General features: G+C 41.6%; 2 protein-coding genes across 5 annotated transcripts in view; one reads left to right on the top strand and one right to left on the bottom strand.

Annotated features, from left to right (window-relative positions):
- Window positions 1–5,633, top strand: part of dscama (Down syndrome cell adhesion molecule a) — a 104,915-nt gene extending 99,282 nt beyond the window's left edge. The window contains exons 27-33 of one of the 3 annotated variants that reach the window (XM_084941478.1): window positions 182–358; window positions 449–479; window positions 584–699; window positions 784–942; window positions 2,046–2,243; window positions 2,373–2,675; window positions 3,621–5,633. In XM_084941478.1, the coding sequence (XP_084797604.1) occupies window positions 182–358; window positions 449–479; window positions 584–699; window positions 784–942; window positions 2,046–2,243; window positions 2,373–2,675; window positions 3,621–4,000 (1,364 nt within the window). In that variant the 3' untranslated portion in view covers window positions 4,001–5,633. The remainder of the gene's footprint in view (window positions 1–181; window positions 359–448; window positions 480–583; window positions 700–783; window positions 943–2,045; window positions 2,244–2,372; window positions 2,676–3,620) is intronic. The other 2 variants (XM_084941479.1, XM_084941480.1) reach the window with 2 other exon arrangements.
- Window positions 5,634–10,568: 4,935 nt separating this feature from the next.
- Window positions 10,569–12,867, bottom strand: part of pcp4a (Purkinje cell protein 4a) — a 36,367-nt gene continuing 34,068 nt past the window's right edge. For both annotated transcript variants that reach the window (XM_084941476.1, XM_084941477.1), the window contains one exon: window positions 10,569–11,441. In XM_084941476.1, coding sequence (XP_084797602.1) covers window positions 11,311–11,441 — 131 coding nt within the window. In that variant the 3' untranslated portion in view covers window positions 10,569–11,310. The remainder of the gene's footprint in view (window positions 11,442–12,867) is intronic.

Genomic DNA, 12,867 nt, shown 5'->3' with positions numbered 1-12,867 from the left:
ACAAAGGTCAAGCACGACGATTAGGAAAGGGCAGCAGCTTATGGTGAAACACAAAATTTGTAATGCTCTTGACTTTTTTTTACTCATTAGGATTCATTCAGTAGCTTTCATTTAAAGAGACAGACCAGGGGGTTGTCATGCAGGTTGTCTCTCCTGACACTGTCACATGACCTCTGCACAGGTACCATCGCACCTTTAGTGAAGGCGCCCAATGTGAGCGAGGATAACTCTGGGAGCGGTGAGGGTTTGAAGATGATGGTAACCATTTCCTGCGTGTTGGTGGGTATCGTCGTGATCTTCATCGGCCTTCTGGTGCTGAGGAGGAGGAGGAGGGAGCAGAGGCTCAAGAGGCTCAGAGGTGAGATGATGGGGGTCCCCACACGTGATGGGTGGGTTTCCCAAATTTGCTACGTGCTTGCCTCTAACAGTTTCTCTTTATGTTTCCTAGATGCAAAAAGCTTGGCTGAGATGCTCATGAGGTAACATCTTCATTAAGCCGTCATCATTTACCTCAGCATGCACACAGACGCAATTACAGATCTTTTTGCTTCCACTCATTTTTCATCTGCTCTGTGCTTCTCAGTAAAAACACGCGTCCAGCAGAGCCAATTAACAAACAGCAGCAGACGCTCCGCATGCACATCGATATCCCCAGAGCCCAGCTTCTCATCGAGGAGAGAGACACCATGGAGACTGTTGGTAAGCACGCAGCGAGCACTGGTGACACAGGACATAATGTACGATGGCGCGCAGGCTAAGTTTGTTTCTGCTGCTGTCTCAAAGATGACAGGTCCACTGTGCTACTGACCGACAACGACTTCGGGGAGACACAGAAGCAGAAGTCGTCCACAGTCACCCACACTGTCCACTACCAATCAATCTCCCAGGCCACTGGTCCACTGGTAGACGTGTCTGATGCCAGACCAGGAACTAGTAAGTCCAGTACGGACTCTTTTTTTTAACTTCATAATACATTAAAATGTTTATGTGTCCTTTTATTTTCCCAGAACGCTCTCCTTTCATGAACCTTCCCTCTGTCACTTTGCCTTTTGTTTTGGAAATTATGAGGATTTTTTGAAAAACATGCACACATAAACTAGTTCTGGCTGTCAGCTCAACAGACTGCTGCTACACTCACACGCCACATTATGCTGCTTCATAGTTACAGTGCTGTTGCCATGCCTGCTGTTCTGGAGTCAATAAGGTGTTTCCTTGTGGAGCGGTTTCACTACAGATTCTATATTTACATGAAATCCACTCCACGAATAGACTTCAGCTGGTTTATTATCAGGTATAAATAGCTGCAGGATGGCTGCACAAACTGTTATTTGCAGGACAGATTTTAAAGTCAGCGCCATCATCCCTCGGTTGTTCTTTAGCCTTTTTATTTGAACCCCACTGTGGAATCACTGCCACAGAAGCCACAGTATGTTGAACTCAATGCCACAAGCACAAAAAGTTGGACGAAGTTTTGTTGCATTGGATGACCTCCTTCAGGTTCGAGGCTCCGGGTCACATTTAGAACTGGGTGACTTGGTAATCTGTATCTTTTCTCACATCTTTGTCTGGCGTTGCAAATACATTGACAGTCCTGGAGAGATCTCTCACTCTTCTAGCACACACGCTTAAATCTCTGCGATGCCGTCTCAGTGCAGCAGTAGCTGCTGTGATATCGGCACAGTTAGTGGTAGATTGTGCACCTCCAACATTAGTGAATCAGATAAAGTTCTTGATTTTAAAATTCCTCCCACCTCTTACATGCAATCTTCTCACTGTGCTCTCTTTATAAATACTGGCAACACTTTTTTTACACTCGTGCAACATGTTAATAAATTTGGCCCAATAGCTCTCATGCAGTGAGCTCACTGTTAGTTTTTATTACTTTAGTAATCAAAGTCTGCATAGTGACGCAGAAGAAAATCCACTGTAATCCCAGAGTCTATATACTGTTGTCACTCTTTTCTGTTGTAATCATGACCATTTCATTGAGCCAAGTCGTAGCTGGACCTGCTTAAATACCTTGCGTTTCTCTGCCTCGCTCTCAGACCCGACAGCCCGCCGCACAGCCAAAGCTGGCCCAGCTGCTCGCAACAGGTACGCCAGCCAGTGGACCCTAAACCGCCCCCACCCGCCAGTCTCCTCTCACACTCTGAGCACTGATTGGAGGCTGCCCACACCTAGAGTGGCAGGCTCTGTTGACAAGGAGAGTGACAGCTACAGCGTCAGCCCATCTCAGGACACAGGTAAATGACACAGAGCTGCTCTGTGTGACCCTCCGCGTCTAACAGCATAGCACCTGTATTAACCTTCACAAAATGCCATTGCACTAATTCTAACAATGATCCACTCCACTAACTCTGGGCCTGATCCAGACCGTGCACGGAGCAGCATGGTGTCAACAGAGAGCGCCTCCTCCACTTACGAGGAGCTCGCCAGAGCCTACGAGCACGCCAAGATGGAGGAGCAGCTGCGACACGCCAAATTCACCATCACCGAATGCTTCATTTCTGACACTTCGTCAGAGCAGATGACGGCAGGCACCAACGACTACACCGACAGCCTGACCTCCAGCACACCATCCGAATCAGGCATCTGCCGCTTCACCGCTTCCCCACCCAAGCCTCAGGACGTCAGTCGGGTTATGAACATGGCGGTGCCCAAGGCTCACAGACCGGGTGAGGCCAAGCTGTCCAGAGGCCACACGTCAGCCTGCCTGAAATGCCACCGTTTAATTACAACTGATCTGATTTTGATCTGTTGACAACCACTAAACTATAACTGCTCAACATCTCTAATGTTTACTCCTAATATTAACACCAGCAGTGAATTCATTCAAGCTGATAGTCGTCTTATTTAAAGTGAAACCACAAGTCTAATCTGAATGAAAACAACTTGGACACAGATGCAGAAGCATTGTCTAAAAAGTCATTATAAATGTGGCAAAAAAAAAGAAAGGCAGCGATATCTGCTTTAAAAGGCACAGGAACGTTTTGATGAAGATGATATAATACATTTTAGGTTCAGTCCAAAGTTAATGGAAATGTATTATTCTGACTGTGGGTAGGAACGTGGAGTTTTGATGCTGCAGTTAGACTTTTAAAATAAGCGTTTGTTAAACTATAAAGCAAATTAAAGGTTTGGACGCTGAACAAGACAAATATGGTTTGGCAAGTAAACGCTTGTGATCCTTAAACTATACGTGGACGTTATTTTGAGATTAGAACAGGATTTTCTTTCAGTTAGAACAAATGGTTGGAATAATTAAAGTGATTTTCTTTGCAGGCTTATAGTTGCTGTCTGTTCGGGAGGTGTGAGCCTCTCACTGGTAATATCTGTTTGATAGTGTGAGCAAATCCCAGCCATTATAATGTAAATCCACATGAATGAAACTGTCCATTACCTGATTAGCGCATGCATTAGTGCATTACTGCTGATTTGGTGTTTTGTGCATTTCAAAATAAGAGTGCCCAGTTATTCCATACACCTTCAATGTCACAGGAGTGGAAGAGTAATTTGGCTGAAAAGAATAAGCAGGATTATTTTAGCCTGATAAGAACAGTGAGGTTGTTCAGGAGTGTCTGTTGTCTTACTGACCCTGCTCTGTGTTTGTCGTCCCTCAGGGGGCGAGCTGGTTCACCTTCCTCCCTATCTGCGCATGGACTTCCTGTTAAACCGAGGCATGTCCTGCTCGGGGTCATCTAGGGGGACAGCTAGTGGGGAGAGAGCGGCCATGGGTCAAGCCTGCCTTGAGCCCCAGAAGAGCCGCTCGCTGAAGCGGCCCTCTCGGATGGCGCCCCCGACACCTACAGAGGCCCCTCAGGCCAGCAGGGACCCAGTGGCCCAGTGGCAACCCGGATCAGCGGCCACACTCCCCCACAGAGAGGGCTCAGAGCTGGCCCAGGCAGCCAAGCTCAGCACCTCCCAGGAGTCCCTGCTGGACTCCAGAGGACATCTGAAACAGAGCAGCAACCCCTACGCAAAGTCTTATACGCTAGTATAACAGCAGGGGCACCTGGGGCGGGACTAGAACTCACTCTAACACTGGACTTAACACTCAAGTGCAGTAAACTGACTTTCACCACACAGTTCTGTATATATGTCCCCTCCCTCCGAGGACGGGGTCACTTTTACTAATGTCCTTTTATTTATTTTAGACTTTTCTTTTACCTCTTGTTTGTATTTTTTGTTTTGTTTTGTTTATTTGTTTGTATCACTTGAGAAAAAAAATTTTCACTCATTTGGAAATGAGTCCAGTCGGAGCTTTGCCAAACTAATTGAGTAATGAGGGAGCATTTATTTATTCTTGTTCATTCTTTATAAGGAATTGGTGATTATTAATTGTTAGTTGTCAGCTATTATTGATCATTAATTACTGATTACCAAGTGATCTATTATCACCATCACTTCTCCAGTGTTTTCATAAGAACCTGGACATCTTTTTTTTCTTCCTCTTTGGTTTCTTTTCCTGGTTTCTGGAAGATGACGATTTGGAGTCATGTTTTTTCCTATGGAATTTTCTTCTGAAGCATTCAGTGAAACTCGGAGAAATCTCGGAACAAAAGCAATTGAAACTAGAGTCCAAACTTTTCAGCTGCTCTCAAATTGTTACTTTTTTTGAAGAAAAAAAAATCTATTTCCTATGGATGCATGGGGACTGACCAATTAAAAGACAATGAGGATTATGATCACGGCTGGGTGGGCAGCCCAGTCGAGCATTTTGTCACACTATGAAATGATCCAATGTGAAGATTTATTATTCTTATTACTATAAATATATATATAAAAAGAGAAATCACTTTTATTTGTGGATATTACAGGGAAGAATTGATTTGGTTAATAAAGTCCTTAGTCATGTTTGCACATATCTCATTTTAATTAGGAAATGGAGTCTCTGTTGATCTTTCTCTGTGTCCCATTCTCTGATGGTGCAATATGAAAAAAGATATGAAAAGTCTATGGAAACTATTGCTCTATACTGTACTGTAATGATGATAAATAACTATGTTGTGAGTATACTTACAGGGCCGGACACACTCCAGCTTTTGTATTCAGGTGTAGTTTACCACTGCTTGTCTGCCAGGTTGGTAAATGATGTTAGCTAGAACAGGGAGGTTTTTGAGTACTGATGGTTTGCACTTCACAACAGCCCGACTCAAGTGTGTCCAGATCCCTTCTCTCAGTGCACTAGGTAGAGTCTTCAGGGCTCTCACTGTCCTCAGTAGATTTACTGTTGCTGCATTGCAGCAATGCTCCTCTACAGGGAAAAAAAAACGTGAGACAATCCAGCAGAATTCCCCCCTTCGAACCAAACCTATAATGTCTATGGGAAGTATCTGAAAAAAAAAGTTCATGTGGATATATACGTAAGAAACTGTTTTTCTGTTCCTGTCTGCCCTGGCCCGTTTCTGTTCTCTTTCTTTCAGTTAGCCTGAGGGATCCAAAATGCTGTGAGGTCATAATGTCAGTTTCTATGATTAGTTTCTATGATTAACTGTCTTCATTATGATTATACATTTTAACAAAAAAAATGTCACTTTTTATTTTTAACATGAGTGTTCACCATGGTGGCACTGGAATAAAGAGAAACTAACACAAAGGTTCAAATTTGATTAATAAAATGGCTGTTCCCCAAAGTGTCCCTCGCAGCTTTGATGGTGGGGCGGAGGTGACGGAGCAGACGGGCCCAGAGCGCGTGGAGGCCGCGCTCCCTGCCTGCTTGGGCCGTGAATTTCGGCGAGAGAGATGCCCGGTCTTCACCTCGTTTTTGTCACTGTGACAGCGATGAAACATGAGTTTCCTAATGTTGAGCTTTGTACTCCCTACCTGCAGGTGGCAGTGATGTGCTGCTCAGTACAGTCTGGTCAACACAATGAGCCTGCAGTGTGCTGAGACCCTCTCTACCAAACCTGCTTGTGACTAAGATGAGCAGTTGAGTCTGCCCTGAATCGTGGGCGGGATGTTTTCCAGAGATATTCAACAGCAAATGTGCAGCATGGAGTGATTTTGTCAGAAGACAATTAAAATGACGAAAACACCAACAAAGCCTCAAAATCCCAGAATGCACAGCAACAGCGTAAATGTTTCTTTTCCTTAAAGCAGGGGTGTCAGAGCCATTTTATTCCCTTTGATCGTATGTAGTGAAAGTCCCCTTTCTGTCAGTGTAAACAGTGAGATATAAGAAAAACAAGTGCAATCTCAACACTATGTCTTGTTTTTTCTACATGATGAATACATGCTGCTGTCGTAAATGAAAGAAATCTGTGAGCATGAATCTTATATGTATAAAATACAGAAATCTGTAATTCAATTACTTTAGTATGAATAGGAAAAGCTTTCAGTAGGAAACACTAGGAAACTTCTGAAAATACAGTTGAAATTCCAGGGTCCTTCTTCACCTGGGCTGATTCTCAACCCCGGGCGTTATGTTTGACACTCCTGCCCTAAAGGAAAAGAAACCAGGCAGTATGTTGAGTCATTTTTCTCGGTGTCATGTTATTCCCACTGACATCTATTGACTTACTCTTTAGGGTTCCCAGTTTTGAGAGAGAGAGTCAGACGTCTGAACTCTTCATGATAGGCTATTATAATTTTTCATCCTCAGCTCAGATGTGTTTTAAGCAAAATTTCAAAAGTTTCTGTAGCTTCAGAATGAATCCCACATGTCTGTGCTCAGGGATGGCTGTATAAATCGAAGCTGACTGAAAGCACAAAACATTATTTTAAGAATGCCTAACACACCAGCAGCCTCACTTTTAAACTCTGTGACATCCAGTGGTACTTGGTTTGCAGACTCCTAATGTCAGTGGCTCCACTCGCTCCATGAGGCTTTGCAGCTGTTGACTGCAATAACTGAGAAATTACACTGTAAATTATATACAATTATATAATTCATTTAAAATAAAAGCAGTTCAGATTTATTTTGAAAGCAGCCTTTGACCTTTACTGTGAAAGATTGAAAATCTGTGATCAGTTTGATTTCAGTTGTGTCGTCCATCGATGACGTGGAACATCAACGCTGATTATCCAAATTTAGATCAGTGATGTGGCAGGTTAAAGCAACCATTCACCGTGCTCCAGGTAACTCTGCTACTGTCTCGTCTTTGGGTTTATCTAGAAAGACACATTTGTATAAACAGGGCAGGACTGTTTATACAAAACTCATTTAAGAAAACCAAATGAATGAAACACTCAAAACTAAATCAGTTATATTTTTTTTAAATGTGACAGCGATGCCCCAGAACAGACTTTTTATCCAATATTGTCAGAGTTTAATTATATAAACATGTCAGATATTTAATTATAGATGGTGGTGCTTGATGCCATATTGCCATAGAATATGAATGAATGCCCAAATGACTGTGCTGCTGGAGCGGGTGGAGTCAAATTTACTTAAAACAGTTCAGGTTGACCTTAAACATATCTGAAATCTCCCAAACATACTTATCAAGTTCAGTTGTGGCTCTAAAATTATTCCCACAATCTTAAAACTAATGTATTTCTTCAGTTTTGAACTTTAAATAGAAATTCTCATAGAAACATTTTTCTTTTTTCTAATTTAGTGCCAGATGATTATGTTGCAGCCACAGTTGGTCATGACTAACTGCTGTGGTGCCGTAGACTGAGAAATTCTAGGATGGATTTAGCTCTGATTGCCTGAAACATGAAACTTCATTTCTAAAGACTACAAGTGTAATTCAGATCATTCATCTGAAATTGGGGAGCGGGACCAGTTCTTTCACTACCAGTGCCCCTCTGTACCACATGACTGTCCACGGTATTTGGAGGCATCAGGTTCACTGCTCCAGAACACATTTTAATAAAAGGTACTAACTTCATTTTAAGATTTTTTTGGCATTAATAGATAAAGTTTAGTGTAATTATTGTCATTTGAAAATCAAAGCACTTCTAGAGCTTGTGAGGGTGACATTTGGCCGGAGCAGGAATGCAGTTGGACCGATAGCAGCTTCTTCACCATAACAGACATGTTCATTGAGGTTTTCATATCATTTCACACATTTCTGTGGTATTATTAAGAAAAGATAAAGAGAACTGCCAAGCAATAAAGTGCCACTGAACAGGCAGAAGGCACTGTGGGACATGTAGGCTAAAGTTAAATATCATGCAAGGGACGAAATGCACTGAAGAGATTGGAGTGAAATATATCAGTTTAATTTTCTGCTCTAATGAAGTCAGTGTTGTTGCTGCAGAGGATAAGTGTGAACAGTAGTGACAGAATTATGAAGAATCTTCCTAAACTGGTTTATTGATTCTGAACTCACCAACCTGCCATCCTGAAGAGTCCGCCTGAGCCTCACACGTCCTGCCTGCTAAATTGCTTCCACGGTCTTATATCACAAGACACAGATTAGCAGGAAGGTGTATTACTCAGCATGACAACTGTATCTGCCATCCACCTCCAAAGTCCACAACAAATTAAGCACGGTGACAGAGATTTACTCACCACCACACTCAGTGGTTAATAACAGCTGTCATAAATAAGGTTCAGGCTGCACTGAATTCTTTGCCTCTGATCGTTTGCAGAGCTGAGGAGGTGGTTCTGAAAATGTAAAGTAATAAGCACGGATGCATGTCCCAGTGCAGACCTGAAGCAATGAGCTGTGAGCATGGCTCAGGCAGCTGGCATTGTTTATGTTGTCATTTATTGGATTCCAGATATTTTTACTCCTCACAAACTCACAGAGAAATCCTTACAGTGTGATCTGTTCGCACTCAGCTGGCAAAATCAACATCGATATATCTAAATGAAAAAGCGAAGAGATAATAAACTAATCAGAAATTTCTATAGATTTCACTGAAAATCAAAATCGAAATTGTTCCTTACAGATGTATTCATAGCTTTGCTGTGGTCATGGAAATTCTAGTCAGGTCTTTAAGATGTGTCAAGAATGTAGGTGGAGCCCACGTGTGCCCAACTCATACTTAGCTGGGACACACATGCATACATGTATATAAAATCCCAATTTAAACACTGCATGTTGGGAAAAATGCCTACATAATAAAACTTTGCTGAAACTTAAACCTTAATTTGTGCAAGGGCTGCTATGAGCACTCAAGAAATGTAAAATAGAAGAAGTTTGGAACTATCAGGACTCTTTCTGAAGCCGGCCGCCAGGTTATCGATCAGGGAGGTGATGAAAAACCCAGGGCCAAAGGCACAAACCCACACAGAGAAGACACGTCATCATAGATGCTTCCCTTCCAGTCTGAAGTTACTTTACACAATATGCTAAGAAGAAAGGGATCTGCCCACATCCAGGTTTGCAAATCATAAAGACACAAAAGAAGAAAGAAAACTTCACTTTAGTTTGCCATTATAGCTTGAGTTTACTTGTGGGAATGTGGCAAATGTTTCAAATGAATTTTACAGATCATACAGTGCAGTAGGATGCCTGGACAGTTTCTGAAAAGACTGTGCATAACATAATACACAGCATAACAAACATGTCATTACTTCATGATAAAATCGTTGGTTTAATATTCTCAGCTTCCATTACGAATGATTTTAATGTGAAATAATACCCAATATATCTACTAGGAAACAGGTTTAAATTAGAATTTCTTCCACTCCACAGAGGTTCTGTTACTGAACACTGTGGTCAGCAGCTGTGCTTTTTGATGAGATGGCACAAGAGCAGAGATTCACCTGCAGCACTGTTTAACGCCGTATGATATTGTTGCTCTGAAACGACACAAAAACCCACGTAATTTAAACTTTAAAAGTCTGCCTGCATTATAACTCAGTGTTTCCATGGTAACAAATTAGTAATGAGTAGCACTGCAGGGCAAAAATAGGAAAACGTGGCTCAGCATTTGTGGTCTGCCATGCTGCGAAGGTGTTTTTAGAGCCAAGTGGAGACAGTCCAGTCACATACTGAATCCTGTCATGTCAACAACCCCGGGAGCTCATTTCTGATGCGGGTCTGCATAGCTTAGATTTTATGCCCCTGGTTTGTGACAATAGAAAATAAAAATTTAATTGGATCTCCTGTTTTGTTTTTCCAGTTTTAATTAATTCATGATTTTGTTTTCTAGAAGCCAAACATCTGCTACTACAATGATGGAGAAATCTATGTTTGAGAAAACTGACAAAGTTGTACTTTTAAGCTGCTTTTAAAAATATTTAAATTCAAAATATTTAACAGTTTGGTTAGTGCAACTCTTTTGTCCACATTACCAAAAATGTAAATAAAGTTAAGGGCACAGGCTCACAAGGACAAAAGGATATTGAATGAGAAATCAACGACGCTCATGAATCACTTAAAACCTCTTTTTAAGGTCAATCATTAGAACCTTTTGATCCCAGCTTGTATATACAAGCAAAAAAGTTAACTAGTGCAATATTTGTATAGCACTGCGATCAATGAAAATAGACTTTTAACCGCAGCACACAAAGTACATTGTGTGTGCATATAACCACTTTCACAATCATCACTAAAGTTTTCATATAATCTTGCAGCTTTGCACATGAATGCTTCACTGTCAGCTGCATGTGGTGCACGAATTCTGTAGCAAGGAAAGAAATACTCAAAAAAAAAAAAAAAAATCACTCCTTTCCGTTGTCTTTATTTATTTCTCTGTAGAAGTGGGTATGCATGTGTGCACGTATGTGTGAGCTTTCATGCATGCATGTGTGTGCTTGTACAATACACGTGAGCCAATCTAACAATGAAGAATCACACTGGAACCACAACAAAGAACCACAATCACAACATCTGCAGTCTCAACAAAGATACAACTGAGAGAGTCATCGAGGGAAAAGTGTGTCGGAGAGGAGCTCCCTGACATGTGAACACATTTAGAGACACTAAGCTGATTGGATTTTAAAGACACTGGTAACAGTATGGAATCACTCTGCTCAGCCACAGGAAGAAGCCAATAACAGGCCTCCAGTGGAGCCCAACTCTTCTGCTGGTACTGTGACCCAGATTATAGCATCAATCAAAGATCGCTGTTTAACATTACACCTGCCATATTTAAGCTTCCTGTTTATGTGGGTGTGCAGTGAGTGTGAAACCACACTGTAAAGTGTGACTGAAATAAAAAAGAAATAGCAAAATTATATTATTATCTAAATACATACACCAAGAAAGTAATAATGCAACATTTTGTATATAGTAAAGTTATTCATTATGCACAGACTTTCACAAAGGTACAATTTAACCGCACCCTTCTACCTCCACCTTCAGGAATCTCGCCCTCACCCTCCCTTTCCAGTTCATAATGATGCAGTTTAATTGACATGCATGACCGGGCCCACGTCAGCTGAAGACGAGGCTAAGAGATACCACTCTACGACTTCACATCCTGCTTCTTTTTCTGGAATTTCCTGAACTGTGACTGGATGGTCACAGCAGCCTTCGCCGTCTCCGGGGCGTCCATGTCGATGTCGAAATCCGGGGGGAGGTTGTTCTTCTTTTCTTCTGGGGACAGAGGAGACATGGAAATGTGAGAGGACAGCAGGACTTTCAAGAGGAGAGTTCATAAACATATCAAAAGTTCCTGAAAGATTTCTCTCAAGGCACAATCTATGCTGTCCACTTTCACTCTCTGTCTCTTTAGCAATAAGTGGGTGTTCGCTGTTCGGCTAGCTGCACTCAAATGGGAAAATCCACCTGTTAACCGTAAGATTGGGGTTGGCGAAGTGATTTATGCTGAGGAGAGCCTGTTTGAGTCACCAGACCGACAAGCTGGTGTCTGACGATCCAGCTTTTCCTCAACAGGCCACAACCAAGAACTGAACCACCAACTTTCCAACCGATGGATGACCTGTTCTATCTTCTGAGCAAAATGAACCTCTAGTAAATGTGACGTCATCTGAATACAGTGCATCAAATGATAATGGACTCACTACTGCCCCCCTGAGGCTTGTAACATATAATCACCAACACACTGTCATCCCAGAGGGTCAAATACTGTTGTTCTGTAAGCTGCAAGTTTGTAATTCCTGTCAATAATTAGGATGTAAACTCATCCAAGTTAAGGAAGTTAATTAATTGGACCTTCAAGTTTAGGGCTTTGTTTTCACTCACTAATTTGTCTGACTTTCACAGGATGGGTTCAAGCTTCAAAATTACTTGGTAAACCTGTGCGCTGAAAAAATATTTTATGCCAAATGACTTTTTATGTGTTTTGGCAAAGAAAACCTTTACAAGTGTCCACATGTCATGAACTGTGAGTCTCAATATTTCTTACCCCTGGTGTCCAAAACGCTAAGTTTCTGTTTTATCCTGGGAAAGAGAACATTCAGCAACCAGGGCTGTTTTTTATTCCTAGTTGTCACAGGTATTGTAAACTTTTGGTTTTACAAAAATATGTAAATTTGCATAAAAGTTTTTTGAGATGAAGACTAGCTGGTTAGTTTGACAAACTTGGCTAACCTCTACTCCTGACACAGAGAGAAAAGTAAAGCCGCTTCTTGGAACATATGATGAATACTGCTTCTACTTATGTTATATTTTCTCTTTGTATTTAATGTCACAAGAATTGCATATTAAAACAAACTACAGCTTCACACTTGATGAGACAGAATATTTCAAACCATTATTTTACACTGATCCGCCAGCTTCATGAGCCTAACTTTTATCCTCGTCAGGCTGGAAGATCCTCGACAGCTGAGGGAAGCCTAATGTTTTACAGATTCAAAGAGACTGGTAAACTCTGGGCATGGGGAAGCCATTAAACGAGCCATTATTGGACACGAACACAACAGTATAAACGGTGGTTTATAAACACAGAAAGAAAACATTTAGTAAAGGTTTTGCAGTCAATTTTTACTGTTGCAGTGCTGCAGAAGTGACCTCTTTCTTGTTAGATGTAAATGTCATTACAGATGGCTGACATTCAGTA

This window comes from Perissodus microlepis, chromosome 10 (genome assembly GCF_051167445.1).
Source record: "Perissodus microlepis isolate ML-2025 ecotype Zambia chromosome 10, ASM5116744v1, whole genome shotgun sequence".
Taxonomy (NCBI): Eukaryota; Metazoa; Chordata; class Actinopteri; order Cichliformes; family Cichlidae; genus Perissodus; species Perissodus microlepis.
Note: the sequence above shows the minus strand (reverse complement) of the source record. Positions and strands in the feature narration are given on the sequence as shown.